Below are 26,743 nucleotides of genomic sequence, written 5' to 3' on the forward strand. Positions count from 1 at the left end.
GGGGTAGCGGTCTAGGGATTAAATTGTTTTGAACCAGTTCTGTTTATTTTAGAACCTCCCTTTTTTCCATTTCCAGAGCCACTGGTGCCCTGATTCTTGAGCCATTTAATAAGCATTTTGTGTTGTAAGTAGGATTGTTTCCTGGTTTTATATATTACTGATTTAGGGTTTAGCTTTCAGGTATGCTAAATTGGTTATTGCTTATCCATTTATCCTTCTAGCTTCAGATATTTTGCTTGCAGTTGTCACCTCTTCTTTTCTCTCTGCTCTGTTGTAGTTTTTAATGGGGTTTCAGGACCAAGTGAAATTAGATCTATGTTTCAATATGCCATCTTCACCCTGAACCCGAGGTTTCTTTATTTCCTTCTCACATTATAGTTAGATTCATTGCTTTAGTGAGAAGCTCCCTCTTTAAAAATCCTATGCTAATTATGAATTTGACATAATGAGATAAAATACTATTGTTATATTTTCTTCTGACTTGCTAAGAGCCAAAGAAACATCTGAGGACCAGGATCGTTTTAAAGTCTCTGGAAAAATTGAAAGAATTCTGCTGCGATTCTGCCCTTCCTCAAAATAGAGTCCAGACAGAGTCTCTTCAGAAGAGATTTGCAGTTCTGCCAAAATGTACTGATTTTGATGATATCAATCTTCTACGTGCAAAGAATGCAGTTTCTTCTGAAGATTCCAAATCTCAAACTAGTCAAAAGGTATGTAACTCTTATATAGATGAATATTCAGTTACTTAGAACTGTAGGTTCTGAAGTGCCATTAGGTTTGTGGATTCACTCAGGGCACTGGTTCCCAAACTTGGCTGATCATCCAAATTAGCTGAGGGAGCTTTTGCTTTTTAGTTTTTTTTTTTTTTTTTAAATTCCTGGAGATTGTGATTTACTATGTATTAAGGCAGGATGAATTGGTTTTATTAAAACAACACAAAACCAAAAAAACCTCCCAGCAGATTCTGATGTACAGCCTGGATTAGGAGCCACTGACTTGGGGGTATTCTTTATTGATAATACAAGCACAGTTTCTTATAGTCCTCCCTATAGTTTCCATGATTAGCCTGGAAAATCACAGTGAATAATTTATAGAGATGTTTTGAGGTTTTTAGTTGAAAGCTTGGCTGATATAATAAATTCAGAGTTTAACCAAATGTATATGGCTACCTTACTTCTTCCACTGTTTTGTGATTATTAGTATTTTTCACCATTGCAAAGTCAGGGAATTTAACTCTTGATCCATCATTGAAATCTATAATTCAGAATTAGTGGTTCTCAGCCCAGCTTTAAATTAGAATCACCTTACTGTCATAATTTTGTATGGTGACAGTTAGTTACTGGATTTATGATCACTTCATAATGTATTTGATTATCAGATCACTATGTTGTACACCTGATACTAACATAATATTGTATGTCAACTATACGTCAATAAAAAAAAATACCAATAGTAAGAACCCTTCTTCAGAATCATGTTTAGTTAGTTTTCATGGAAAACTGGGCATGGATATCATTTAAAAGCTCTCATTTTAATGTGTAGCCATGATCAAAAACCATGGAATTAGAGAACTAGTTCTTTACTTTTTTCTTATGAGTCATTTAAATCTAATGAAAACTATGGATTCGTTACTCAGAAAAATACTCAGACCAACACAGTTTTGTATCTAATTTTCAGAAGTTCACACTCCTTCCCACAAAGTCCAGATTCATGAACTCCTCCTTCAGCCAGGCCATAGGATCCATTGACTTATTTTACATCATCAGAAAAAAAGTTGCTTTGTTTTTATTTTTAATCTTTTTTTAATACTTAGAAGCAGTTCACCTGAGTGTAGTGGTCATAAAGTATAGAGGTCAAAAAGTTTGTCTATATATGTTCACTTTATTAATTGGAGAATTTATCCTAGGGTCTCATGAGATTTACTCTTGGTTTATACATAAAATGACCAACTTGGCATTTCTGATTCACAGCACATTAGAAGTAACCAGTTAGAAGGGACACCTAGAAATAGGTCTTGAAATTCCCATTTTATTATTCTGATCATCCTCAATTGTCAAGCCAAAGTTAAATTGAGTTCAGAATGCTGTCTCTGGGAATATGAAAAAGAGTATATCTGAGAAATATTTTCACCCAAATGGTGGGGAAAAAAAGTTGCTTAATACTCAAGTATTCAGATTGACTTGTTTATTCGTATCCCATATGGTTAAAACTATTTGCTGGATTCCTACTTTCATTCCATATATGAATAAGGTATAAAGTAAGAACTTTCTTTTTCCAGGAAATATATTTTTTTAAGTATTCATTAAGTTTTGCAATATGTGGTTTTCCTGGATTTTAGATAACAGTCATGGAAATGAAGTAGAAAATCCATCATAATTAAAAGCAAATGCATTCTCCAACCTGGTATATTGCCCACTTTTCTCCTGCCACGCCTGTCCATACCTTACCAGATCTCATTGCTCATCTTTGGAGGTTTGCTTGGCTACGCTATTCAGATAAACTGTGTCTCTACCTGCTATTCCAGCTAAGCTGAATTTTTTAAATCTTTAGCAACTGCAACTGTAAAGAACGCCTTTCTGGGCTTTCCTTGGACTGTGGTCCCCTCCCTGGGCCATATAAGACATTTCTCTTTCTCTCTTCTCTGCCTCTGCTGGTCACTAGTCTTTTAGGCCATATTTTTAATTTCAGGGGTAGCTGGTAAGTTTTTAGATGTTGGCAGTGACCCAGTGACAGTTAATTAGAAGCTGGATTTATCCTGTTGACAAATAATTAATCAATAGTCAATGTAAGAAAGAAGTGAAAAATTTTATTTGAGCCAACCTGAGGATTATAACCCGGGAGATAGTCTCTCAGAGAGCTCTGAGAACTGTTCCAAAGAAGTAAAGGGGGAGGCCAGCATATATGTGATTTGGGCAAAGGGGTACATGCACTCAAGCACACATCTCGGTAGAAGGTTGCTGCTAGTCACAAGGAACAGACATCTTAGTTAATGATTTTAGTGCTTTTCTAAGTATGGGATGATGCAAGAATCCAGGTTTATAAAAAATTTCTCCTGAAAATATCTAACTATCTGAGGGCAAGTTTCACAAAGTGCCTCATCCTGATCTTCTTCCTAAATTCCTTTCAGGGTGTAATATAGGTCAGCGACCACAGTAGCTAATGACTTCATTCTTGTAGAATTGCGTGATGGGCAAACAGTCTTTATTTTATAATCGGTTCCCTTTCGGTCTTAATTTCAACCAAGGTTTGGGAGGCGTTTTGTGATCAATTTGTCCTATGGCATTAGGAATACTCATTTTCAGGTCAGGCAAGGATTTTGTTGATAGGCCACTCACTGTGCTGTTACTGGACTAGGCCCTGTTAGCAGTAGCCGAAAGCCTCTGAACCACCTGTCTTATAGTCTGTTACGGTCTAGAAAAAGATTCCCTCTTGTTGCTTCTTCCCATATCTAGAGTTACACTATTAAAATCACTGATCATATAGGACTGTATATTTTGTCAGTCGTTTTAAGTTGCCTAATCATTATTAATTTTATTGGAGGCTCAGTCATACATTTGGTAACGCAAGAAACAATTATCTTATAAAATAGGCAGAATATAAGTAATATAGCTAGTAACATTAATAAGGTCATAAGTAAGTATTTAAGCTAAGGAAACTTCCATTAGGTGCCCAGTATCTCCCCAGGTCGTCTGACCGGTATGTTATGCACCAATGGCTATCTTTAAGGGAAATGGTATGTTGGCTTTGTATATAAAGTTCACCATAGATGTCTGTGTGTACGAGGCGAGCGGGGGGTCATCGTGACCCCTTACAGGACTGCGAAAGAAATGTTAACTTCCAAGGAGTTATAAGGCTGGCACCAGAAGGAGGAAAATTGATCTTAATGGTTGAGCAGGTATTTCTGCTAAACCTAAGCATAAGGCAGATAGATGCACAATGCACACTGAAGGGGAGGGAGGGGGCCAAAATGGGGAGAGAAAAATTTTATGTTTAGATTTTTCTTGCCTTGCCTTAAAATATGAATTTTTATGTCATCAATTGTACAGATTTGTTTCATTTTACCTTAATAAGTCTCAGAAGCAAGGAATTTGCTTTAAGCTGTGAACTGGATTTAATTATGGTTTTCATACAGACAGGTGGATATCAGGAATACTAATGTTGAAAATGTAACCTGTGCTTTATGCTTTCCAAAAGCTGTTTCTCATCTCTCTTTACCAAACAAATTGTGATTCTTTCTTGGAATAAAGATTATGGAATATACTATCTTTTAGACTGTACTTGGAAATTTAAACATTAAGTGCAGCTTTAGCTGCTGGCATGCTTGTTGAAAGTGGTTTTGCCTTACCGCTGAAAGAGACAGATCGATGCCTGATGAGTTTTTGTGCCTTACATATCTGGGAATAAAGAAAAGAAAATGGTTAATTATAATTGGTTTAATGAAATCCAATTTAAAAAGAAATATAGAAAGCTTTTCTAGTTTAGGCTTTCAAAATTTCCTCAAATAATTATACAGTAGTTTAGTTTGGCTCACTTTTTTAAGTCATTTACTTTGAAAAAATTCCAAACCTGCAAGAAAATTTGCCTAATATATGATATACTCTTGTAAACTTTTCACTTGGATTCACCAATTAGCTTTGTGCCAAATTTACGTTCTGGAACTATTGTTACAGTTAATACTTTTTAAACTATAAAAATCTTTTGGTTGCCAGGACAAGACACTCAGTCATTTTGGATCATCACATAGCAATTATGAAAACTTACAGAAAACTTCTGATTCTAAACCATCTAACAAACGGACCAAAAGCATCTACACCCCCTTAGAATTACAATACTTAGAAATGAAGCAGCAGCAGAAAGATGCAATTTTGTGTGTGGAATGTGGATATAAGTATAGATTCTTTGGGGAAGATGCAGAGGTAAGTTGTTTTCTCAGATACTGTTTCCTGTTTTTTTGTCCAGCCTTAAATATTTTCCAGTGTTTTTATTTCATTTTCTGACCTTATGGAGAAGCTAATGTGATCAATTACCTTCAAAAATACTTTCATTTAAAGTAAAAACTAAAAATAGACACAAACAAACTTGGTGGATGCTAGATTTGTGGGGAAGGAAGTGAGGGGTCCCTATTGGAATGTTCGTGCTTATTCTCCATGGTGCTGGCCCAGTACCTTTCCTCCATCGAAAGTCAATTGTGAATGAACCATAATCATGTGAGTATTCCTAATGAAGACTCAAGCAAGAAAAAAAAAAATTGAGATGTACAGAAATTCCTCTTTTTACCCTTAATTTATGAATTTTCATAGCCAGGAACATAGTTAAATCTCAGTGGAAGAGCACATTAACTCTGCCAGCCACCAACAAGTGTGTGAAGTCTTACAGGTCTCTGTATATCAGCTGTCTTGCTGTCTTAGTCTAAGTTGGGTTTGTATTTAATTTGGGGTGTTTGATGTAGGCCTAAGTTAAGAAGGTTAAAAGTAAATTTGAGCATTTAGGGGCAAGCTTAGGCTTGGTATTGCTGATGGTGCTGTTGAAGTCATGAATGATTGTGATGATCCCTTAGTTTTAGGCCTGGTTGGATAGTACATCTTCAGAGAGTGATGAGGTGGCTCGTCTGCCACCTCATGGATGGGAAGTGGAGACCTGGCCAACTTCTGTTCTTCTGGTGTCCTAAGTCCTGTGGCAGGAAAGTGGTGTTCTCCAGTTCAGATGGCATGATGCCCTCTTCTGTGTCATGAAATTAGACTTTGAAACAGCATCCGCTTGTTTCCTGAGGACAGGAACCACGTGGTTGGCCTCCTGTAGATGAAGGGGTGAAAGGAAGTGCTGTTCTCTGCCCTTCTCTCTAGGTTGAGTGCTGAATTCAGCCTTGACCACAGTAAAGACTGATGTCTTCTTGCCCTGCAGTGATGAACTAATACAGTTCAGAGACGGGTGATATAGGGGAGTGAGAGTGTAGGAATGACTCCAATCCCGTGGCTCCAGTGGGCAGTATCTAGGCCCTGGGACTTTGTAGAAAAACGTAGGGAATCAAGTGGTGCTGCCTGATTCTGCATTCCTATCATTCATGCATCATTAAGTAGCTAACCAGACCAGGGGGTTCTCTTCTCACTTCCTCAAAGATGCCCTCTGTCCAAGGAGGTTCATCATTTACGTATACTCTGTGGTATCTCCTAATTTTCAGTTATTTGCATGTGCTAAGTAGCAAATTCTTATTCTATTTCAGTCTCATGCTCTCTGTATTGTGCAGGGAAAGCTCAGCACTTTTAAGGTTTTGATAGATCTAAGGACATAAAAGAAAACCTGTCAAATTTTTCTGAGTTGTTTATAAATATAGATGTTGGCTTTGAGGTTAGGCCATGGACACTGTTAAAAAAAAGATAAAACCATAGGCTTCTACACAGCGAATGTCTTTTAAACTTTTTATTGACATACGGCACAGAAAAGTGCACAAATCCTAAATGTATACCTTGATGGATTTTTAACAAAGTGAACAAACACTGCACAGGGAATCTAGAAGTAGAAATTTATTGATATTTTCTTCTTAAATTTTTTTAGATTGCAGCCCGGGAGCTGAATATCTATTGCCATTTAGATCACAACTTTATGACAGCAAGCATACCTACTCATCGGCTGTTTGTTCACGTACGCCGCCTTGTGGCCAAGGGATATAAGGTCAGCTTTGGCTTCAACTTGTGGGAAAAGGGGATTGGAGTCTCTTCCAGAGAGGGAAATGTTTTCTAAGAGGGTAGGCTATAACTGGTTTTGGAATTTGGTATTTTGGAGAAATTAAAATTTGTCATAATTATTGGCAGTATAGCTCCTTGAGTTTTTAACATATTAGATATTTAGGGTAAAAAGTTTTTCAACTCTGTGATGGAGTGTTTCTTAGTGATTTATCCACACTTGCAAGGTCCTTGTGGTACTTATTACTTAAGCCCTACCTCTGGACATTGTGGACTAATTTGTTTATTTTATATGTTTCAGAATTAACCTTTCAAAATCTAGAATTAATGTTTTGTTAACAAATTTTCCATCATATTTGATACGCAGTATTTCTTACTTTTGTTGAAGGTGGGAGTTGTGAAACAAACTGAAACAGCTGCGTTAAAAGCCATTGGGGACAACAAAAGTTCAGTCTTTTCCCGGAAATTAACTGCTCTTTATACAAAATCTACACTTATTGGAGAAGATATCCTTTTCGAATAGGAATTGTTTTTCTTAAATGTTACAAGGGCTTTGTTTTAAATAGCATTTTTTAAAACTCTTCTTTGATTGGATACCTTTGCCTTCTGCCTTTGATTGGATAATAGTTGTCTGTTCTCATGAATCTTATATCTTAGGGAAGATAAGGCATGTAACTATGATCAGAATAAATCAGAAGAATAAAGGCTGTATGGAAGAGTTTTGCATAAAGCAAAAATGCCCAGGAAAATGAACCATTATTTTAAGGGAGAAAAGCTAATGGGAATGTAGCATTTGTTTTTCTTTAATAATTATTACATGTAAATCCTTTAGTCAAGCTGGATGATGCTGTTAATGTCGATGAGATAATGACTGATACTTCTACCAGCTATCTTCTGTGTATCTGTGAAAATAAGGAAAATGTTAAAGACAAAAAAAAAGGGAACGTTTTCATTGGACTTGTGGTAAGTACTTTGTAGGTGAAGAATGAATGATAGGGACTTCCCTGGTGGTTCAGTGGTTAAGAATCCGCCTGCCAGTGCAGGGGACACAGGTTCAGGCCCTGGTCCGCGAAGATCCCCCATGCTGCTTAGCAGCTAAGCCCGTGCGCCACAACTACTGAGCCTGCACTCTAGAGCCCGCGAGCCACAACTACTGGGCCTGTGCACCTAAAGCCTATGCTCCACAACAAGAGAAGCCACCGCAATGAGAAGCCTGTGCACCACAACGAAGAGTAGCCCCCACTCGCGGCAACTAGAGAAAGCCTGTGCGCAGCAACGAAGACCCAATGCAACCAAAAATAAATAAATAAATAAATTAATTTAAAAAAAAAGAACGAATGATGTTCAAGGAATCTTTAAATATGAGTAATCATGTATGGTTTATAATGAGGCTATCTGATGGGTTGTGTCCTCAAGTAATTGTACTAGAAAAACATTTTCCTCCTAATTTTATATGTTAAATTACTAGTTATAATTTTCTCAGGTGGCTACTTGGCACTCTGTGCTGTGGAGGGATCCAGATAGTTTCTGTCCATGGGCTCTAGCAGTTTAGGGTTGAAGATAGACCCAGTGACAGGCATGCATGTGGACAGTGTACAGATAGCAGAATAAAAGTCAACACATGCATGCATACCAAAGGGTTTTACAAATTTCCTCTAGGGATTTGAAGTTAAACACGAACGATTATGGGATTGTCATATCTAGTTTAGAGGAAAGTTCAAGAGTTAAAGGGACATGATAGCTGGCTAGTAAAAAACTTTTTTTTTTTTAATTTACTTACTTTTATTATTTATTTATTTTTTTTGGCTGTGTTGGGTCTTCGTTTCTGTGCGAGGGCTTTCTCTAGTTGTGGCAAGCGGGGGCCACTCTTCATTGCGGTGCGCGGGCCTCTCACTATCACGGCCTCTCTTGTTGTGGAGCACAGGCTCCAGACGTGCAGGCTCAGTAGTTGTGGCTCACGGGCCCAGTTGCTCCGCAGCATGTGGGATCTTCCCAGACCAGGGCTCGAACCCATGTCCCCTGCATTAGCAGGCAGATTCTCAACCACTGCGCCACCAGGGAAGCCCCAAAACTCTCTTTTTAATAAGCATTAGGAATATTTATAACCAGTCTTCCAGGTAAGTATAATTTGTGAATCATAGTTTTATTGATCTTGCCTCTGGCAATTTGTGAGCAGATTTGCCCATTTATAGACTTACTTGGACTCTGCTTAAAATCTTAGGTTTAAGGGCCCTTTGGAACTATTAGACTCCCTTGTTCTGTTAAGCACAAGTAGAACCCTTTGCCTAAGTAATAACTCATTCTCTTTGTTTTTTAAAAACTTCTGCAACCAGCTGCAATATCAACAAAAATTCTTAAAACCCAAATGTCTCCAAAGTACCTTTTAATACCTCATTCTGACTGCATAACTTTGTGCTAACTTGACATTTGCTTAATCAGTAAGCCTTTCTCTCCGGGAGTTTGCATTACTGTTGGATGGCTCTAAATGATTTTTTTACCCTTGAGAAGCACTTTTTATCTAGCTGCAGGCAGTTGAACCTACCTACAAATAGTAAGGTTACTTGCTTTTAAGCTTTATCAGATGTAATGTGCTATTTTATATTTACCTGGAACTCAATCTAAGGAGTAGAGCTGATAGTATACAACTCCTACTTTGTGCAGTTATAAATATGCTCTGGCCTACTGCCAAAGTTAACCGTAGTGTATGAACTGGCATGCAAAAAAAAAAATGAGAAATGATAGTTTGCATCTCAGGCATTTTCTTGGGACCCATTCTTTACCTCACCAGCCACTTTTGGGCTGATGACATCCAGAGGTCTGGTCCAGGCTGCACCTCTCTTCTGAGCTCCAGGCTCTTGCTTCCAACTCTTCATTGGACAATGCACTCAAATTCAGTGTGGCTGGAATGGATCTCATCTTCCTTTACCCTATTCTTGCTGGGTTTTTCCCTGTTGTGATGAGTGTCACATGTTCCCCAGTCACTACCTAGGAGTCATCCTTTGGATACTGGTAGTTAGTCTGAAATCAAAGGCTTTTGTGTTGTAGTGCCACTGCCATCAGGCCCGCTACCTTCAGGCTGGGCAATGCACAGCTTTATACAGACTGACTATGGGTTTATCAATGTTACATATCACACAGAGTAGTAGATGTTGCAGGTTTTACGATATAGACCATTTCTCTGATTTAAAAAAGCAGAGGGGAATTTATCTGGCTGATAAATTTATTACTTGAACTTCTGTTAATAGCTTTTGTAAAAATTTGGTTGTAGATTGGGAGATAAACTTATATATGTATGCTAATGTACTTACAGTCCAACTATCTGGCCACTAGAGAAGGCCTCTGGGCTAGAATTAAGGAACTTCCTTGAGCCAAAACTGAGTGATTTTTAAAAAAAATTATAAAATAGTCGAGGAAAAAATGCATAAAACAGAAATTTACAGTGTAATATGAGACAACCACCCAGGTTAGGAAATACAGCACTGCTCACAGAAGGGCCCCTTCCCTCTGGAGGTAACCATAATCCAGACTTTAAGGTAATAATTCCCTTGCTTTTAGATAACAGTTGTACTACCTTAAAAAGTATATAAATGTAAATATATTGTATGTATCCTTTTGGGTCTTGCTTCTTTGTTTACCATTTTGTACATGGGATTTATCAGATATTACATGTGTTACCTTAGTAGTTTTTTTGTTATTGCTACATTGTATTTCATTTTACAGTTTTTTTCATTCTTGTGGATTCTTTCCAGTTTTGGCTTGTACAAAGGATACACTATCAACCTTTTTGCACATGCCTTATACATGTGCCTGAGTTTCTCAAGAGTATATAGGTAGGGGAGGAATTGCTGAGTTACAGGATGTGGATGTTTTCAGCTTTCCTAGAAAATGCCAGGCAGTTTTCTGGAGAGGCTGTGTCAGGTGACTTTCCACCAGCTGTGCATGAGTGTAGGGGCTGGTTGTTTTTCCTCCTGTTAGCTCATGCAGTCTGTAACTGGCCCCATGCCTTTCGTAATTGTCAGTAGTGAGTAAGAGTGTGGCTTGTGGAGTCAGACTACGTGAATCTTGCCTCCACCACTTTATCGCCCCTCGACCTTGAGTAAATTACTTAATCTTTTTCTTCTCTTCCAAACTATGATCTTTTCCAGGTTACCTTGGCTATTATTGGCTTGGGGTGATGGAGGTGACTTTTAGTTATCATAGTTATTTCCCTGGATAGACTATGTACATAGTGTTTATTCAGAGTTTGTTATATTTGATTTTTTTTGCAAAAATTATACTTTCTTTTTCTTCAACATCTTTATTGGAGTATAATTGCTCTACAATGGTGCATTAGCTTCTGCTGTATAACAAAGTGAATCAGCCATATGTATACACATATCCCCATGTCCCCTTCCTCTTGTGTCTCCCTCCCACCCTCCCTTTCCCACCTCTCTAGGTGAACACAAAACACCGAGCTGATCTCCCTGTGCTATGTGGCTGCTATCCACTAGCTATTTTACATTTGATAGTGTATATATGTCCATGCCACTCTCTCACCTTGTCCCAGCCCACCCCTCCCTCTCCCCATGTCCTCAAGTACACTCTCCACGTCTACGTCTTTATTCGAGTCCTGCCCCTAGGTTCTTCAAAATCTTTTTTTTTTTTTAGATTCCATATATATGTGTTAGCATACAGTGTTTATTTTTCTTTTTCTGGCTTACTTTACTCTGTATGACAGACTCTAGGTCCATCCACCTCACTACAAATAACTCAATTTTGTTTCTTTTTATGGCTGAGTAATATTCCATTGTATATATGTGCCACATCTTCTTTATCCATTCATCCGATGATGGACACTTAGGTTGCTTCCATGTCCTGGCTATTGTAAATAGTGCTGCAATGAACATTGTGGTACATGACTTTTTGAATTATGGTTTTCTCAGGGTATATGCCCAGTAGTGATATTGCTGGGTCGTATGGTAGTTCTATTTTTAGCTTTTTAAGGAACCTCCATACTGTTCTCCATAGTGGCTGTATCAATTTCCATTCCCACCAACAGTGCAAGAGGGTTCCCTTTTCTCCACACCCTCTCCAGCATTTATTGTTTCTAGATTTTTTGATGAAGGCCCTTCTGACCAGTGTGAGGTGTACCTCATTGTAGTTTTGTTTTGCATTTCTCTAATGATTAATGATGTTGAGCATCCTTTCATGTGTTTGTTGGCAATCTGTATACCTTTGGAGAAATGTCTATTTAGGTCTTCTGCCCATTTTTGGATTGGGTTGTTTGCTTTTTTGTTATTGAGCTGCATGAGCTGCTTGTATATTTTGGAGATTAAGCTTTTGTCAGTTGCTTCATTTGCAAATATTTTCTCCGATTCTGAGAGTTGTCTTTTCGTTTTGTTTATGATTTCTTTTGCTGTGCAAAAGCTTTTAAGTTTCATTAAGTTCCATTTGTTTATTTTTGGTTTTATTTCCATTACTCTAGGAGGTGGGTCAAGAAGGATCTTGCTGTGATTTATGTCATAGAGTGTTCTGCTTATGTTTTCCTCTAAGAGTTTGATAGTGTCTGGCCTTACATTTAGGTCTTTAATCCATTTTGAGTTTATTTTTGTGTATGGTGTTAGGGAGTGTTCTAATTTCATTCTTTTACATGTAGCTGTCCAGTTTTTCCAACACCACTTATTGAAGAGGCTGTCTTTTCTCCATTGTATATTCTTGCCTGCTTTATCAAAAATAAGGTGACCATATGTGTGTGGGTTTATCTTTGGGCTTTCTGTCTTGTTCCATTGATCTATATTTCTGTTTTTGTGCCAGTACCATACTGTCTTGTAGCTTTGTAGTGTAGTCTGAAGCCAAGGAGCCTGATTCCTCCAGCTCCATTTTCCTTACTCAAGATTGCTTTGGCTATTTGGGGTCATTTTTGTTCTAGTTCTGTGGAAAATGCCCTTGGTAGTTTGTTAGGGATTGCACTGAATCTGTAGATTGCTTTGGGTAGTATAGTCATTTTCACAATGTTGATTGTTCCAATCCAAGAACATGGTATATATCTCCATCTGTTTGTATTGTCTTTAATATCTTTCATCAGTGTCTTATAGTTTTCTGCATACAGGTTTTTTGTCTCCTTAGATAGGTTTATTCCTAGGTATTTTTTGTTGTTGTTGTTGCAGTAGTAAATGGGAGTCTTTCCTTAATTTCTCTTTCAGATTTTTCATCATTAGTGTCTAAGAATGCCAGAGATTTCTGTGCATTATTTTGTATCCTGCTACTTTACCAGATTCATTGATTAGCTCTAGTAGTTTTCTGGTAGCATCTTTAGGATTCTCTATGTATAGTATCATGTCATCTGAAAACAGTGACAGTTTTACTTCTTTTCCAATTGGATTCCTTTTTTTGTTTTTCGTCTCCGGTTGCTGTGGCTAAAACTTCCAAAACTGTGTTGAATAACAGTGGTGAGAGTGGGCAACCTTGTCTTGTTCCTGATCTTAGAGGAAATAGTTTCAGTTTTTCACCATTGAGAACGATGTTGGCTGTGCGTTTGTCATATATGGCCTTTATTATGTTGGGGTAAGTTCCCTCTATGCCTACTTTCTGGAGGGTTTTTATCATATGTGGGTGCTGAATTTTGTCGAAAGCTTTTTCTGCATCTGTTGAGATAATCATATGGTTTTTCTCCTTCAATTTGATAATATGGTTTATCACATTGATTGATTTGTGTATACTGAAGAATCCTTGCATTCCTGGGATAAACCCCACTTGATCCGGGTGTATGATCCTTTTAATGTGCTGTTGGATTCTGTTTGCTAGTATTTTGTTGAGGATTTTTGCGTCTATCTTAATCAGTGATAGATGGCCTGTAGTTTTCTTTTTTTGTGACATCTTTGTCTGGCTTTGGTATCAGGGTGATGGTGGCCTTGTAAAATGAGTTTGGGAGTCTTCCTCCCTCTGCTTTATTTTGGAAGAGTTTCAGAATGATAGGTGTTAGCTCTTCTCTAAATGTTTGATAGAATTTGCCAGTGAAGCCTTCTGGTCCTGGGCTTTTGTTTGTTGGAAGATTTTTAATCACAGTTTCAATTTCAGTGCTTGTGATTGGTCTGTTTATATTTTCTATTTCTTCCTGGTTCAGTGTCGGAAGGTTTTGCTTTTCTAAGAATTTGTCCATTTCTTCCAGGTTGGCTATTTTATTGCCATATAGTTGCTTGTAGTAATCTCTCATGATCCTTTGTATTTCTGCACTGTCAGTTGTTACTTCTTTTTCATTTCTAATTCTGTTGATTTGAGTCTTCTCCCTTTTTTTCTTGATGAGTCTGGCTAATGGTTTATCAATTTTGTTCTCTTCTCAAAAAAACAGGTTTTAGTTTTATTGATCTTTGCTATCATTTCCTTCATTTCTTTTTCATTTATTTCTGATCTGATCTTTATGATTTCTCTCCTTCTGCTAACTTTGGGGTTTTTTTGTTCTTCTTTCTCTAATTGCTTTATGTGTAAGGTTAGGTTTTTTATTTGAGATTTTTCTTGTTTCTTGAGGTAGGATTGTATTGCTATAAACTTCCCTCTTAGCACTAACAATAAGTTTGTGTTTCCTTATTTATTTTCATTTTGGATGATCTGTCCATTGGTGAAAGTGGGGTGTTAAAGTCCCCTACTATGATTGTGTTGCTGTCGATTTCCCCTTTTATGGCTGTTAGCATTTGCCTTATGTATTGAGGTGCTCCTATGTTGGGTGCATAAATATTTACAATTGTTATACCTTCCTCTTGGATCGATCCCTTGATCATTATATAGTGTCCTTCTTTGTCTCTTGTAATAGTCTTTATTTTAAAGTCTATTTTGTCTGATATGAGAATTGCTACTCCAGCTTTCTTTTGATTTCCATTTGCATGGAATATCTTTTTCCATCCCCTCACTTTCAGTCTGTATGTGTCCCTAGGTCTGAAGTGGGTCTCTTGTAGATAGCATATATATGGGTCTTGTTTTTGTATCCATTCAGCCGGTCTGCGTCTTTTGGTGGGAGCATTTAATCCATTTACATTTAGGTTAACTATCGATATGTATGTTCCTATTCCCATTTTCTTAAATATTTTGGTTTTCTTATTGTAGGTGTTTTCCTTCTCTTGTGTTTCTTGCCTAGAGAAGTTCCTTTAGCATTTGTTGTAAAGCTGGTTTGGTGGTGCTGAACTCTCTCAGCTTTTGCTTGTCTGTAAAGGTTTTAATTTCTCCATCAAACCTGAATGAGATACTTGCTGGGTAGAGTAATCTTGGTTGTAGGTTTTTCTCCTTCATCTCTTTAAGTATATCCTGCCACTCCCTTCTGGCTTGCAGAGTTTCTGCTGAAAGATTAGCTGTTAACCTTATGGGGATTCCCTTTTATGTTATTTGTTGTTTTTCCCTTGCTGCTTTTAATATGTTTTTTTTATATTTAATTTTTGATAGTTTGATTAATATGTGTCTTGGCGTGTTTCTCCTTGGATTTATCCTGTATGGGACTCTCTGTGCTTCCAGGACTTGATTAACTATTTCCTTTCCCATATTAGGGAAGTTTTCAACTCTAATCTCTTCAAATATTTTCTCAGTCCCTTTCTTTTTCTCTTCTTCTTCTGGGACCCCTATAATTCGAATGTTGGTGCATTTAATGTTGTCCCAGAGGTCTCTGAGACTGTCCTCAGTTCTTTTCATTCTTTATTCTTTATTCTTTATTCTGCTCTGCAGTAGTTATTTCCACCATTTTATCTTCCAGGTCACTTGTCCCTTCTTCTGCTGCAGTTATTCTGCTATTGATCCCGTCTAGAGTATTTTTAATTTCATTTATTGTGTTTTTCATCGTTGCTTGGTTCCTCTTTAGTTCTTCTACGTCCTTGTTAAATGTTTCTTGCATTTTGTCTATTCTATTTCCAAGATTTTGGATCATCTTTATTGTCATTACTCTGAATTCTTTTTCAGGTAGACTACCTATTTCCTCTTCATTTGTTAGGTCTGGTGTGTTTTGACCCTGCTCTTTCATCTGCTGTGTGTTTTTCTGTCTTCTCATTTTGCTTATCTTACTGTGTTTGGGGTCTCCTTTTCACAGGCTGCATGTTCGTAGTTCCCGTTGTTTTTGGTATCTGTCCCCAGTGGCTAAGGTTGGTTCAGTGGGTTGTGTAGGCTTCCTGGTGGAGGGGACTAGTGCCTGTGTTTTGTTGGATGAGGCTGGATCTTGTCTTTCTGGTGGGCACGTCCTCGTCTGGTGGTGTGTTTTGGGGTGTCTGTGGCCTTATTATGATTTTAGGCAGCCTCTCTGCTAATGGATGGGGCTGTGTTCCTGTCTTGCTAGTTGTTTGGCATAGGGTGTCCAGCACTGTAGCTTGCTGGTCGTTGAGTGAAGCTGGGTCTTGATGTTGAGATGGAGATCTCAGAGAAATTTTTGCCGTTTGGTATTACATGGAGCTGGGAGGTCTCTTGTGGACCAGTGTCCTGAAATTGGCTCTCCCACCTCAGAGGCACAGCCCTGATGCCTGGCTGGAGCGCCAAGAGCCTTTCATCCACACAGCTCAGAGTAAAAGGGAGAAAATGTAGAAAGAAAGAAAGAAAGAAAGAAAGAGGATAAAATAAAATAAAACAAAATAAAGCTATTATAAAGCAAAGCTATACAGACAAAATCTCACCCAGAAGCATACACATATACACTCACAAAAAAAGGAAAAGGGGAAAAATGAATATATCCTGCTCCCAAAGTCCACCTCCTGAATTTGGGATGATTCATTGTCTATTCAGGTATTCAACAGATGCAGGCACATCAAGTTGTTTGTGGAGTTTTAATCTGCTGCTTCTGAGGCTGCTGGGAGAGATTTCCCTTTCTCTTCTTTGTTCGCACAGCTCCCGGGGTTCAGCTTTAGATTTGGACCCGCCTCTGCGTGTAGGTCGCCTGAGGGCGTCTTTTGGGAGGTCTGACGTCTTCTGCCAGCGTTCAGTGGGTGTTCTGTAGGAGCAGTTCCACGTGTAGATGTATTTCTTTTTTTTTTAATTTTTTTAAATTTTTTTTTAAATTTATTTATTTATTTTTGACTGTGTTGGGTCTTCGTTTCTGTGCGAGGGCTTTCTCCAGTTGCGGCGAGCGGGGGCTACTCTTCATCACAGTGCACGGGCCTCTCACTATTGCGGCCTCTCTTGTTGCGGAGCACAGGCTCCAGACGCGCAGGCTCAGTAGTTGTGGCTCACGGGCCTAGTTGCTCCATGGCATGTGGGATCTTCCCAGACCAGGGCTCAAACCCATGTCTCCTGCATTGGCAAGCAGATTCTCAATGACTGCGCCACCAGGGAAGCCCTAGATGTATTTCTAATGTATCTGTGGGAAGGAAGGTGATCTCCGCGTCTTACTCTTCCACCATCTTGGCCCCTCCACCTACCATTTTCTTAATTGTTTTGGGTTTGTTATTGTAGGTCTTTTCCATCTCTTGTGTTTCCTGACTAGAGAAGTTCCTTTAGCATTTGTTGTAAAGCAGGTTTGGTAGTGCTGAATTTTCTTAGCTTTTGCTTGTCTGTAAAGGTTTTAATTTCTCCATCAAATCTGAATGAGATCCTTGCTGGGTAGAGTAATCTTTTTCCTTTTCATCAGTTTAAACTTCTCCTGACACTCCCTTCCGGCTTACTGAGTTTCTGCTGAAAGATCAACTGTTAACCTTATGGGGATTCCTTTGTATGTTATTTGTTGCTTTTCCCTTGCTGCTTTTAATATTTTTTCTTTGTATTTAATTTTTGATAGTTTGATTAATATGTGTCTTGGAGTGTTTCTCTTTGGATTTCTCCTGTATGGGACTCTCTGCGCTTCCTGGACTTGATTGACTATTTCCTTTCCCATATTAAGGAAATTTTCAACTATAATCTCTTCAAATATTTTCTTAGTCCCTTTCTTTTTCTCTTCTTCTGTGGGACCCCTATAATTCAAATTTTGGTGCATTTAATGTTGTCCCAGAGGTCTCTGAGACTGTCGTCAGTTCTTTTCATTCTTTTTTTCTTTATCCTGCTCTGCCATAGTTATTTCCACTATTTTGTCTTCCAGGTCACTTATCTGTTCTTCTGCCTGAGTTATTCTGCTATTGAATCCTTCTAGAGAATTTTATATTTCATTTATTGTGTTGTTCATCATTGTTTGTTTGCTCTTTAGTTCTTCTAGTTCCTTGTTAAACGTTTCTTTTATTTTCCTCATTCTATTTCCAAGATTGTGGATCATACTTACTATTATTTCTCTGAATTCTTTTTCAGGTAGACTCCGTATTTCCTCTTCATTAGTTTGGTCTGGTGGGTTTTTACCTTGCTCCTTCATCTGCTGTGTATTTCTCTGTCTTCTCATTTTGTTTAACTTACTGTGTTTGGGGTGTCCTTTTCCCAGGCTGCAGGTTCGTAGTTCCCGTTGTTTTTAGTGTCTGCCCCTAGTGGGTAAGGTTGGTTGAGTGGATTGTGTAGGCCTCCTGGTGGAGGGGACTGGTGCCTGTGTTCTGGTGGGCAGAACCGCATCCGGTGGTGTGTTTTGGGGTGTCTGTGAACTTAGTATGAGTTTAGGCAGCCTTTCTGCTAATGGGTGGGGTTGTGTTCTTGTCTTGCTAGTTGTTTGGCATGGGGTGCCCAGCATTGGAGCTTGCTGGTCGTTGAATGGAGCTGGGTCTTAGCGTTGAGATGGCGATCTCTGGGACAGCTCTCATTGATTGATATTATGTGGTGCTGGAAGGTCTGTGGTGGACCAATGTCCTGAATTCGGCTCTCCCACCTCAGAGGCTCAGGCCTGACAGCCTGCCAGAGCACCAGAACCCTGTCAGTCACACGGCTGGAGAAGATGGGCTATGAGTTGGGTGTCAGCCACTGCCCTGTTGTAGCTCTGTCTCAGCTGTCTCCAAAGGTCACCCAGATACATTGGGTTATTCCACCATTCCTCAGAACTTGCACATGCCAGTCTTGGATTTGTAGATGTCCTCCTGATACTCTTCATTGAAATACCTTGCATTCATGGTAGTGAGAGATATGCTAATAGTGTTAGTTCTCTTCAGTTCAGATACTGGGACAGTCTGAGCCTTCATGTGGCCAAGTCAGGAGCAGCTGGCCAGTGGTCCCAAAGTGATAACATGTCAGATTCCAAGAAGGCTTTTGCAACTAGAGAAAGCCCGTGCGCAGCAACGGAGACCCAAATGCAGCCAAAAGAATATCTTTTTAATTAAAAAAAGAAAAAAGAATGTGACTCCAATAAACAAATTAACATGCCAGAAAGAAGAGCTGTGTAGTGGATGCTGTGGTGAGCCACCCAGACCTCGCCTTCTGGACAGACATTCCCATCCCCCCTATATTTTTTATTTATTAATTTTATGTAATGAAATAGTACCTTACTCCTACTCTGGTGGCCAGGTTTCTAGAAACATATCACTTCTTACTCTCAGTAATGGCAGCCACTATTTGTACAGTACTTTATAGCTTAGAAGGTGTTCATTTGTTTTCTGATTTGACCCTTACTATAACTCTATGAGGGAAGTAGGCTGGTTTATCCCCAGTTACAGAGGAGGACCCTGAGGCCCAGGAGGGTTTGGTGACTTGTCACAGTCACTCAGTACGGTGTGTTAGATCCAGGACTTAGTTGGACTCAGGGTGTCTCTCTAAAATCCCATCTAGCATAGTTTAGATTGGTGAGTCTGACTTCTTGTTTAAGAGTCTTGGAAAGCAGACAGGTTTTCAAACATTTTAGAAATGCAAGTACATACTTGTGAGTGTCGTCTTTACTATTTCCACGTTTATTAATGCTGTGTCATAGTTATAATGGGGAAAATATATATATTTTCTGTGCCATTATATTTTTGTTTTTAGGGAGTGCAGCCCGCCACAGGTGAGGTTGTGTTCGACAGTTTCCAGGACTCTGCTTCCCGTACAGAGCTAGAAACTCGGATATTGTGCCTGCAGCCAGTGGAGCTTCTGCTTCCATCAGACTTGTCAGAGCAAACAGAGATGCTCATCCACAAGGCCACAGCTGTTAGGTGAGTTGGCACATTGCTGGAAAGTCATGTTGATTCTGAAACTTAGATCTGATTCCCAAACTGATAATAAAGTTGTTAAAAATGATTTTTCTTTATAAAAATATTTCATCAGTAGTAGTGGAAATTCCAAAAAAGAAAACCAAAATGACCCTTAATGTCACCTTAATGAAGGCTTTTAGAAGTTGCTCTTTTTAAAGGGGGTTATGATATTTAATGAAATTATTTGATAATTAATGGGTTTATGATATTATTAAATGATATTATTTGGTAATTAATCTTCAGTTTCTGCAGATAATCATTTCTTAGAAAGTTTATATAATTTTGGAAATGCCTTATTTGTGCTGCAAGTTTCAATTTGTAGCTGAGTCCACTAGTTAAATTTGCTAGATCTATGGTCACTCCTCTTATTTATGAGGCAGTGTGCTAGGCACCATGGTGTATGGAGGGAGAAGATGTGCTTGTGATATGTGTCTGGCAGAGTTTATAATCCAATGGGAGAGGCAGTTGTGTAGAGACCTAACTGGATTCCCAAAACATGATGTATTGCGTGACAGACACGAAGGTGCCTAGGTGAGAAGATTCTGTACTGTTACCCAAGGAGTTTGGTGGGAGAAGAGACTGAAAAGGTGGGCTGGGGCTCGGGCGAAGAGGACTTTATATATTGAGGAATTTGGACTTTAGACTAGGCCGGAGAGCCCACGAAGATTTATATTTAATAGGTTGACAAATCAGTTGGAAAATCAAACTAATTGATTCAGTGAAGTTCTGTGTGTTTCTTTGTTCTTCGAGTTGAGTGTTCCTTTTTCATCTGACTTGAAATTCTTTCAAAGTAGCTTTCAAAATATGTTTTTCTGATTGTAACACTAATCTATGTTCATTTAGGGAAAGTTGAGAGTTAAAAAAAAACCCATTAATATAACAAGCTATAACTCAGAGATAACTACTGTTAAACATCTTGGTGTATTATTTCTGTGTATATGTATCATCATTTTTTGTTTATAAACTTTGATTCATGTTGCAAAATCAGTTTTGTATTCTGTGTTTTTAAAAAATTCCCCATGTATTTTTTCACTTTATTATGGAAAATTTCAAACGTATATGAAATTATACTGAATAGTTTAGTGAAAGCCGTAAATCCATCAACCAGCTTCAATATTTCTCAACCAGCCAATCTCATTTCATCTATAACTCTATTCTCTCCCTCCCTGGATTATTTATCTGAAGCAGAGTCTAGAGAACATCATTGCATCTGCCAATATTTCAGGAGTATTTATGAAGACAAGATGACTACATAACATTCAGTCATATAAGTGGATCATACAGTAATTTATCTGTTCCCCTTTTGTTAGATTGTATTCATTTTTTTCAGTATTACAAATATTGCTGTGATGAATATCCATGCATAGAAATATTTGTGTGCATTTCTGATTATTTCCTTAAGCTAAATTCCTAAAAGTGGAATTAATTGGTTAGAGAGTATAAACATTTAGAAAACTCTTGATTGCTTGCTAGAATTGGTAATATTAATTTATACTTCTACCACTATAGTATAGGCAGGTTGTTTGAGCCCTTGCTAGTATGGGAAGTGATCGTTGAAATAAATTCTGCCAATTGGATAGATGAAAAATTCTGCGTGAGTTCCCCTTATTTTGTTCTTAATCCTTTTCTGACAGTGTTCAAACTTGGATAATTAAAAGTCAGACAAGTAGACTGATAAGGGATGCTGCCTTTGGAGGGCTAAAAAAGTTAATAAAATCTCTAAAGATTTTAAAGATAGTCTTCTAAAACTATATTTCCCATATTTTATATCTTTGATTTTGTTAATTTTCCTTCATACCTGAGTGTGTATTTGATTAAATTAGATGTAATTGAGATTAAAGTTGATCAGTTGAATCAACACTCTTATTTTTCTGATTTCCACTTATTTTTTTAGCTTTTATTTATTTATTTTCACAATTTATGATTTATTTTTAGTAGAATACTATGATTCAAACCAGTACTACTGAACAACAGCTAGAAATGAAGACCACATTAAGATTTTGAAACAGCACATCATTTAGAAATCTATCACACAAGATATAATGCCCAACAGACAAATGTATAAATTAATTTAGACAAGTGGAAATTCTTCAGTTGGCATAGATTATCTATCCCATTTTGGTGGCAAACACTGTTTTAACTAGACAAAATATTTGAGACTATTATCATATCTCATACTATGATTATTATTCATTCTCAGAGAATTGGATATATTCAATTCTAGCTACAGTATAATCACAGCATTCTAACTAGAAAGTCTTCTCTTTTTTTTAACATCTTTATTGGAGTATAATTGCTTTACATTGTTGTGTTAGTTTCTGCTGTATAACAAAGTGAATCAGCTATATATATACATATATCCCCATATCTCCTCCCTCTTGCGTCTCCCTCCCACCCTCCCTATCCCACCCCTCTAGATGGTCACAAAGCACTTATTTTTATAAAACAATAAAGGCAAAATTCAATAAAACATTAAAACATTCCACAAAGACTTTGCCAAAATGGAATTCTTTGGCTGGCAGGCAGCATCACCTGGGGATATTCCTAAATGTTTACTCATCAAATGAGATTCAAAAGCCATTTGGCATACGAAAGATAGTTTGAGTGTCATGTGGGTTTTACCAAATTTGATGACTGCCTCTGTCTTGTTTTAATTTGTATTTTTCTGGTTAGCATTGGGAGTATGTAATGTTTCCTGTGTTTACTAACTGCATGTAATTTTTTATTTTATTCACATAATGGACTAAGCAGTCAACAATTAATCCACATTTCTGTGTAGTCTAAAGCTGATCATCTACATCTAGGTATAGAATGGAGCAGTAGAGGTTCAAAAATCAAACGGCCAAGCAGTGTGGCTCTTGTGACATAGGGTTTGGGTTCGAAAATTGGCTTTCCTCTTAGTGACTTTGGTTGAATTACTCAATTGTGTTGTCCTTCAGTTTCCTTTTCTGTAAAATAGAGAAAGTAAGAGTGTTTACCTCACAGGATTGCTGTGAGGATTAAATAAGTTAAAATAAAGGCAAAGTGCTTGAAACAACACCTAGCATAGAAAGCTCTCTATAGATGGAAGCTGTTCTTTCTGTTATTCCCATCAGCCATTATCTCTTTGAATACTGCCTCTCCCCTCTGCTCCACTGGACCTCCTACTAGAAGTATGTTGGACCTTCATATTCTACTCTCTGTGCATGGCCCTTTATGGTGTCATCTCCCATCCACAGCTATGATTTTCATATGGTTTTTGGCCCTTGGCGATTTCCTTTTTTTTTTTTGACTCTCTTGAAAAAACATTTTTGATGATATATTAATTCACTATTTCTCTGTATTTTTAGTGTGCTGCCTGGACCAATTAAGTCCTCCATACTTAATGGTAGCATTCCATTATTTTTATGCTTAGAAATATCTCTCCTTATTCTGAAAACACTTACATAATTACTTACATTTTATTTTAGTTGATTTATTATTTTAAAAAAACTTTTACATTCAACTTCTAATTCACTTTTTATTTTGCTTTTTGCTTTACTGTGTGAAGTGTGGTCCTACCTTAATTTCTTCCTAAATGCTAGTGGGTCCACTTTAACATCCATAGAATTTAGCCTTTATCAACCTGAGATACAATTCCTAGCCTTATTTTTAAAAAAAAGAAAAAAAAAGTTAGCAACGGGGATCGGGAATGCTTTTAATTAGGGTATGAAGAACAGAGCTTGCCAAAACTCTGTTCCATATTTACTACCAGTAAATAACATAGCATTGAATTTTCAAGGAGAAAAGTTTGTTTTCTGTTTCTGGTGGTATCTTCTTCTTTGTTTTAAATAGTGATGGGTAGGTTCTTGAGTCTCAGATTTAGAATTCCTTTTTTTTCTTCCACTATAAACCTGAAGTTAAAACCAGCAGTTTTTGTCACTTAGTGGTTGATATTTTATTAATAGTGAAGACATAATAAAGCTTTGTGAGAAAAGGCAGGATGCCTTGGAATTACAGAATATCCATTTTAAGTACGTATTAGGTTTTTTGTTTTGTTTTGTATTTTTTAACTTTGACCACAAGAGGTCTCTAAAGCATTTCATATACCATGGATAACAATTTAAAGACCACAAAAAGCTTCACTTTTATTTTTATATGTCTAGGTACAGAATTAATTTGTATTGTATGATAATTTAGAGTGAATAACTATTAGTCAAAGATAGTACTAAGCTAAAGTTATTCTTTCTCAATAATGATAAACTATCAATTTTTCTTCAGTGAATTATCTTTTATAGATAATTTATGTAAAATTTTATAGATCATTTATGTAAAGTGTGTTTATAGATTTCAGTTTGGTTCTTAGGAAATTAGTCTTACTATATTAATTGTTATCTTTTCCATTTGTTGTAAGACTGTATACATTCTTACATTCTCTCTATAGAGAGAAACAAAGGGAAAGTAATGATTTTAAGCACTGTATTAACTGCAGTTAAGATCACTTTAGCTTAGAGATGTTTTACGTTTATAAAAGTGGTCAAGAGGAAAGGTATAGAAAACAATAAACAAATATTAATATTTACTAGTTCTCAAAGAAACTGATTTCTGAGGCAAGTCAGATGAACAGAGCAGATGATGGTCAACTTTGAGTACAGAGAGGGAGAGCTTTCTGGGCCCTGACATAACCAAGGAAGGCCTGTTGGAGGAGGTTGGCTGGCATGGGGGCATTTGCAGGACAGGGGGCTTCGAATTGGTAGTGGGGAGGGAGGACGGTATGTTGTGTGTGTGGAAACGACATGAACTCTGAGGCCCACAGGCTGGAAATATTAGAGGAGGTGTGAAGACAGTGGGGAGACTTTTCTGATTGGAGGAGAACTTTCATGTTGAGAGTTGGGGGAAGAGAGAGTCAAGGACCTTAAAATCCAGCAAAGGGGTGTGCACTCCTAATGGAAGGCAGTCGGGTCTCTGGGCAAAGAATGGCATGATAAAAGAGAAGAGGCCTAGTGCAAACGTTGAGATTAAAAAAATAGTTCCCATAAAAGAAAAAAGTGTACAGAGAAAAAGGTAAGATCAGAGAGTTTGGAGAATGTCAGTAGTTGGGAGTCGGAGGACGAAGGATAGAAGGAAACATAAAGGGAGGGGATAAAGAGCCAGGTAGAGAACCAAGACAAGGTGGGGATATGTAGTTGTAGTCCGTCTGTTGCAAATGATATGGTCAGTGGTGTGTGTTAATTTTTTACAATATTAACTCTTAAAATTTTCTGAAGCTGCATGACATTTAGAAAATTATACTTGGCTAAAAGCTAACCGTGACCAGTTGATACCATTTATCAGTCTGGTGAGAAAGGAAGTCTAGGTTTCCCCCTTGGCCTTTGCTAGCACGGGTGGAGTTGGACCACATGTTTTTTCTGTGGTGTTTGGCTGGAGTAGAGTGGTTATTGTCTAAGAGTTTTCTGTCTTGCTTGGCTGCACCTTTCCTGGGTGTTTGGGGAGAGCAGGATTGTTGGAGCTTTTTTGCCTGCTCCTGTTGGCCTTTCCCGATTGTCAGCGTCTTCACCTCCAAGGCTGGGATATATGTGGCAAAAGTAAACTCAGGGGACTCACCTCTGTGTCACTCCTCAGGTCTCGAGTTCCCTGCTGGTCTGCTTTCTGTCCGCCTTTCAGAGTGTCTTCTATTTGTTTTATGTATAATGCCCAGGGAGTTGTACTCAGCAGGAGAAAGAGGGAAAAGTGTGTTTACTCCTCTTTCCCAGAGCAGAAGTGCTTCTAATCAAGATCTTATTTTAGAGATTGTTCTGAGTATGAATGAATTTTGCTTCCTTGATATTACTTTAATTTAATTAAAATAAAATTTAAAAAGCACTTGGATTATGTTGATAATCCGATGTGCAAATCTTTACTGTAGTTCTGTACGCGGGGTGAATCTGACTCAGGGAAAAAGAAAACTCCGTTTTCAAATTTTTTATAATTTAAAACAGTTTAAAATTTGTTTTGGTATCACCTGAAGTTTAAGCATGTTAGAATATTTTTAAAAGCACAACCAGTGGGGAAAGTTCTTCTTCCACTCTTTGGTGAATTAACAATCTGAGCAGACAAAAAATAACCGTAGTGAAGTTTTACCAGTCCTCCATCAGAGTGCTGTCACGAGGATTAAGTCATATTAGCTTTTTATAAAGTTTCTTCTTTATTGCTTATTACCAAAAAAAAAAAAAAATTAAGTATTTAAGTTAAAATTCGAAAGGAAGGAAACTCAAAACCAAGTGAATTCAGAGAGCCTGGAGAAGGGCAGAAATCAGGTGTAGAGTCTTAGATCAAAAGAGGAGTGGCCCTGGAACAGGGAAGGTTGGGAGTGGGTGGCTCTGGGCACTGGCCACCACTGGTGGAGCAGAGTCACACTTGGTTTACTTACTTGGTAGAATTCCAAGCAGTTCACAAATATTTTTTACTTTCATAGTTAAATATTTATTTAAGGTATATCAAAAATGTATAATTAGTGAATCCAACCTGTGATTTCATAAGTTTTTACGGCATAGGAAGATTATTAAGTTGGTATTTGAGTTGAAAAAACAGTGGGTTGGTTTACCAAAAACTACTGAGTTGTAGTAGTGATGTACTTGCAGATGTGGGAACATTCTTGAAGGTGGAGGGGGAGTGACTGAGGTAGGGGAAACATGCTGGAGCACACTTTAGGGGCAGTGTATGTCGTGTTTATCTGCTTCTTGTCATTTAGGTTCTGTATGAGTGTTTGAGCTAAATCCAGTATAAATGGGACCATTGCTTGAATGAAAAAAAATCCAAACCAGAGTTTAAGAGAAATACAGGTGATGTATTTGAGGTCCAGAAAAGGCATTTAAGCTCCCTGGAGTTGGGCTCTTCTCCATTTTTTATAGTAGTTGACCTTTCTAATTGAGGTATTTTATTACGCTCTCAAGTTTATTTCATTAATTTAGATAGCTGGCAGTAAATTCTGATTGATTATTCTTTTCTTATCCCTAAGAAATATTTGTATTGATAGATGTTTGCAGTGGATTCTCACCTTTTGATCCATCCTCTGATTTGCACATTATTATTCACCCATCCATTCATTCTTAAAAATATTTA

General features: G+C 37.7%; 1 protein-coding gene across 5 annotated transcripts in view; it reads left to right on the top strand.

The window, feature by feature from the left end:
* Positions 1 to 26,743, top strand: part of MSH3 (mutS homolog 3) — a 192,717-nt gene that overhangs the window by 10,488 nt on the left and 155,486 nt on the right. For all 5 annotated transcript variants that reach the window (XM_068535584.1, XM_068535586.1, XM_068535585.1 and 2 more), the window contains exons 3-8: positions 490 to 710; positions 4,710 to 4,916; positions 6,553 to 6,669; positions 7,069 to 7,186; positions 7,498 to 7,643; positions 19,479 to 19,645. In XM_068535584.1, coding sequence (XP_068391685.1) covers positions 490 to 710; positions 4,710 to 4,916; positions 6,553 to 6,669; positions 7,069 to 7,186; positions 7,498 to 7,643; positions 19,479 to 19,645 — 976 coding nt within the window. The remainder of the gene's footprint in view (positions 1 to 489; positions 711 to 4,709; positions 4,917 to 6,552; positions 6,670 to 7,068; positions 7,187 to 7,497; positions 7,644 to 19,478; positions 19,646 to 26,743) is intronic.

This window comes from Eschrichtius robustus, chromosome 2, assembly GCF_028021215.1.
Source record: "Eschrichtius robustus isolate mEscRob2 chromosome 2, mEscRob2.pri, whole genome shotgun sequence".
Taxonomy (NCBI): domain Eukaryota; kingdom Metazoa; phylum Chordata; class Mammalia; order Artiodactyla; family Eschrichtiidae; genus Eschrichtius; species Eschrichtius robustus.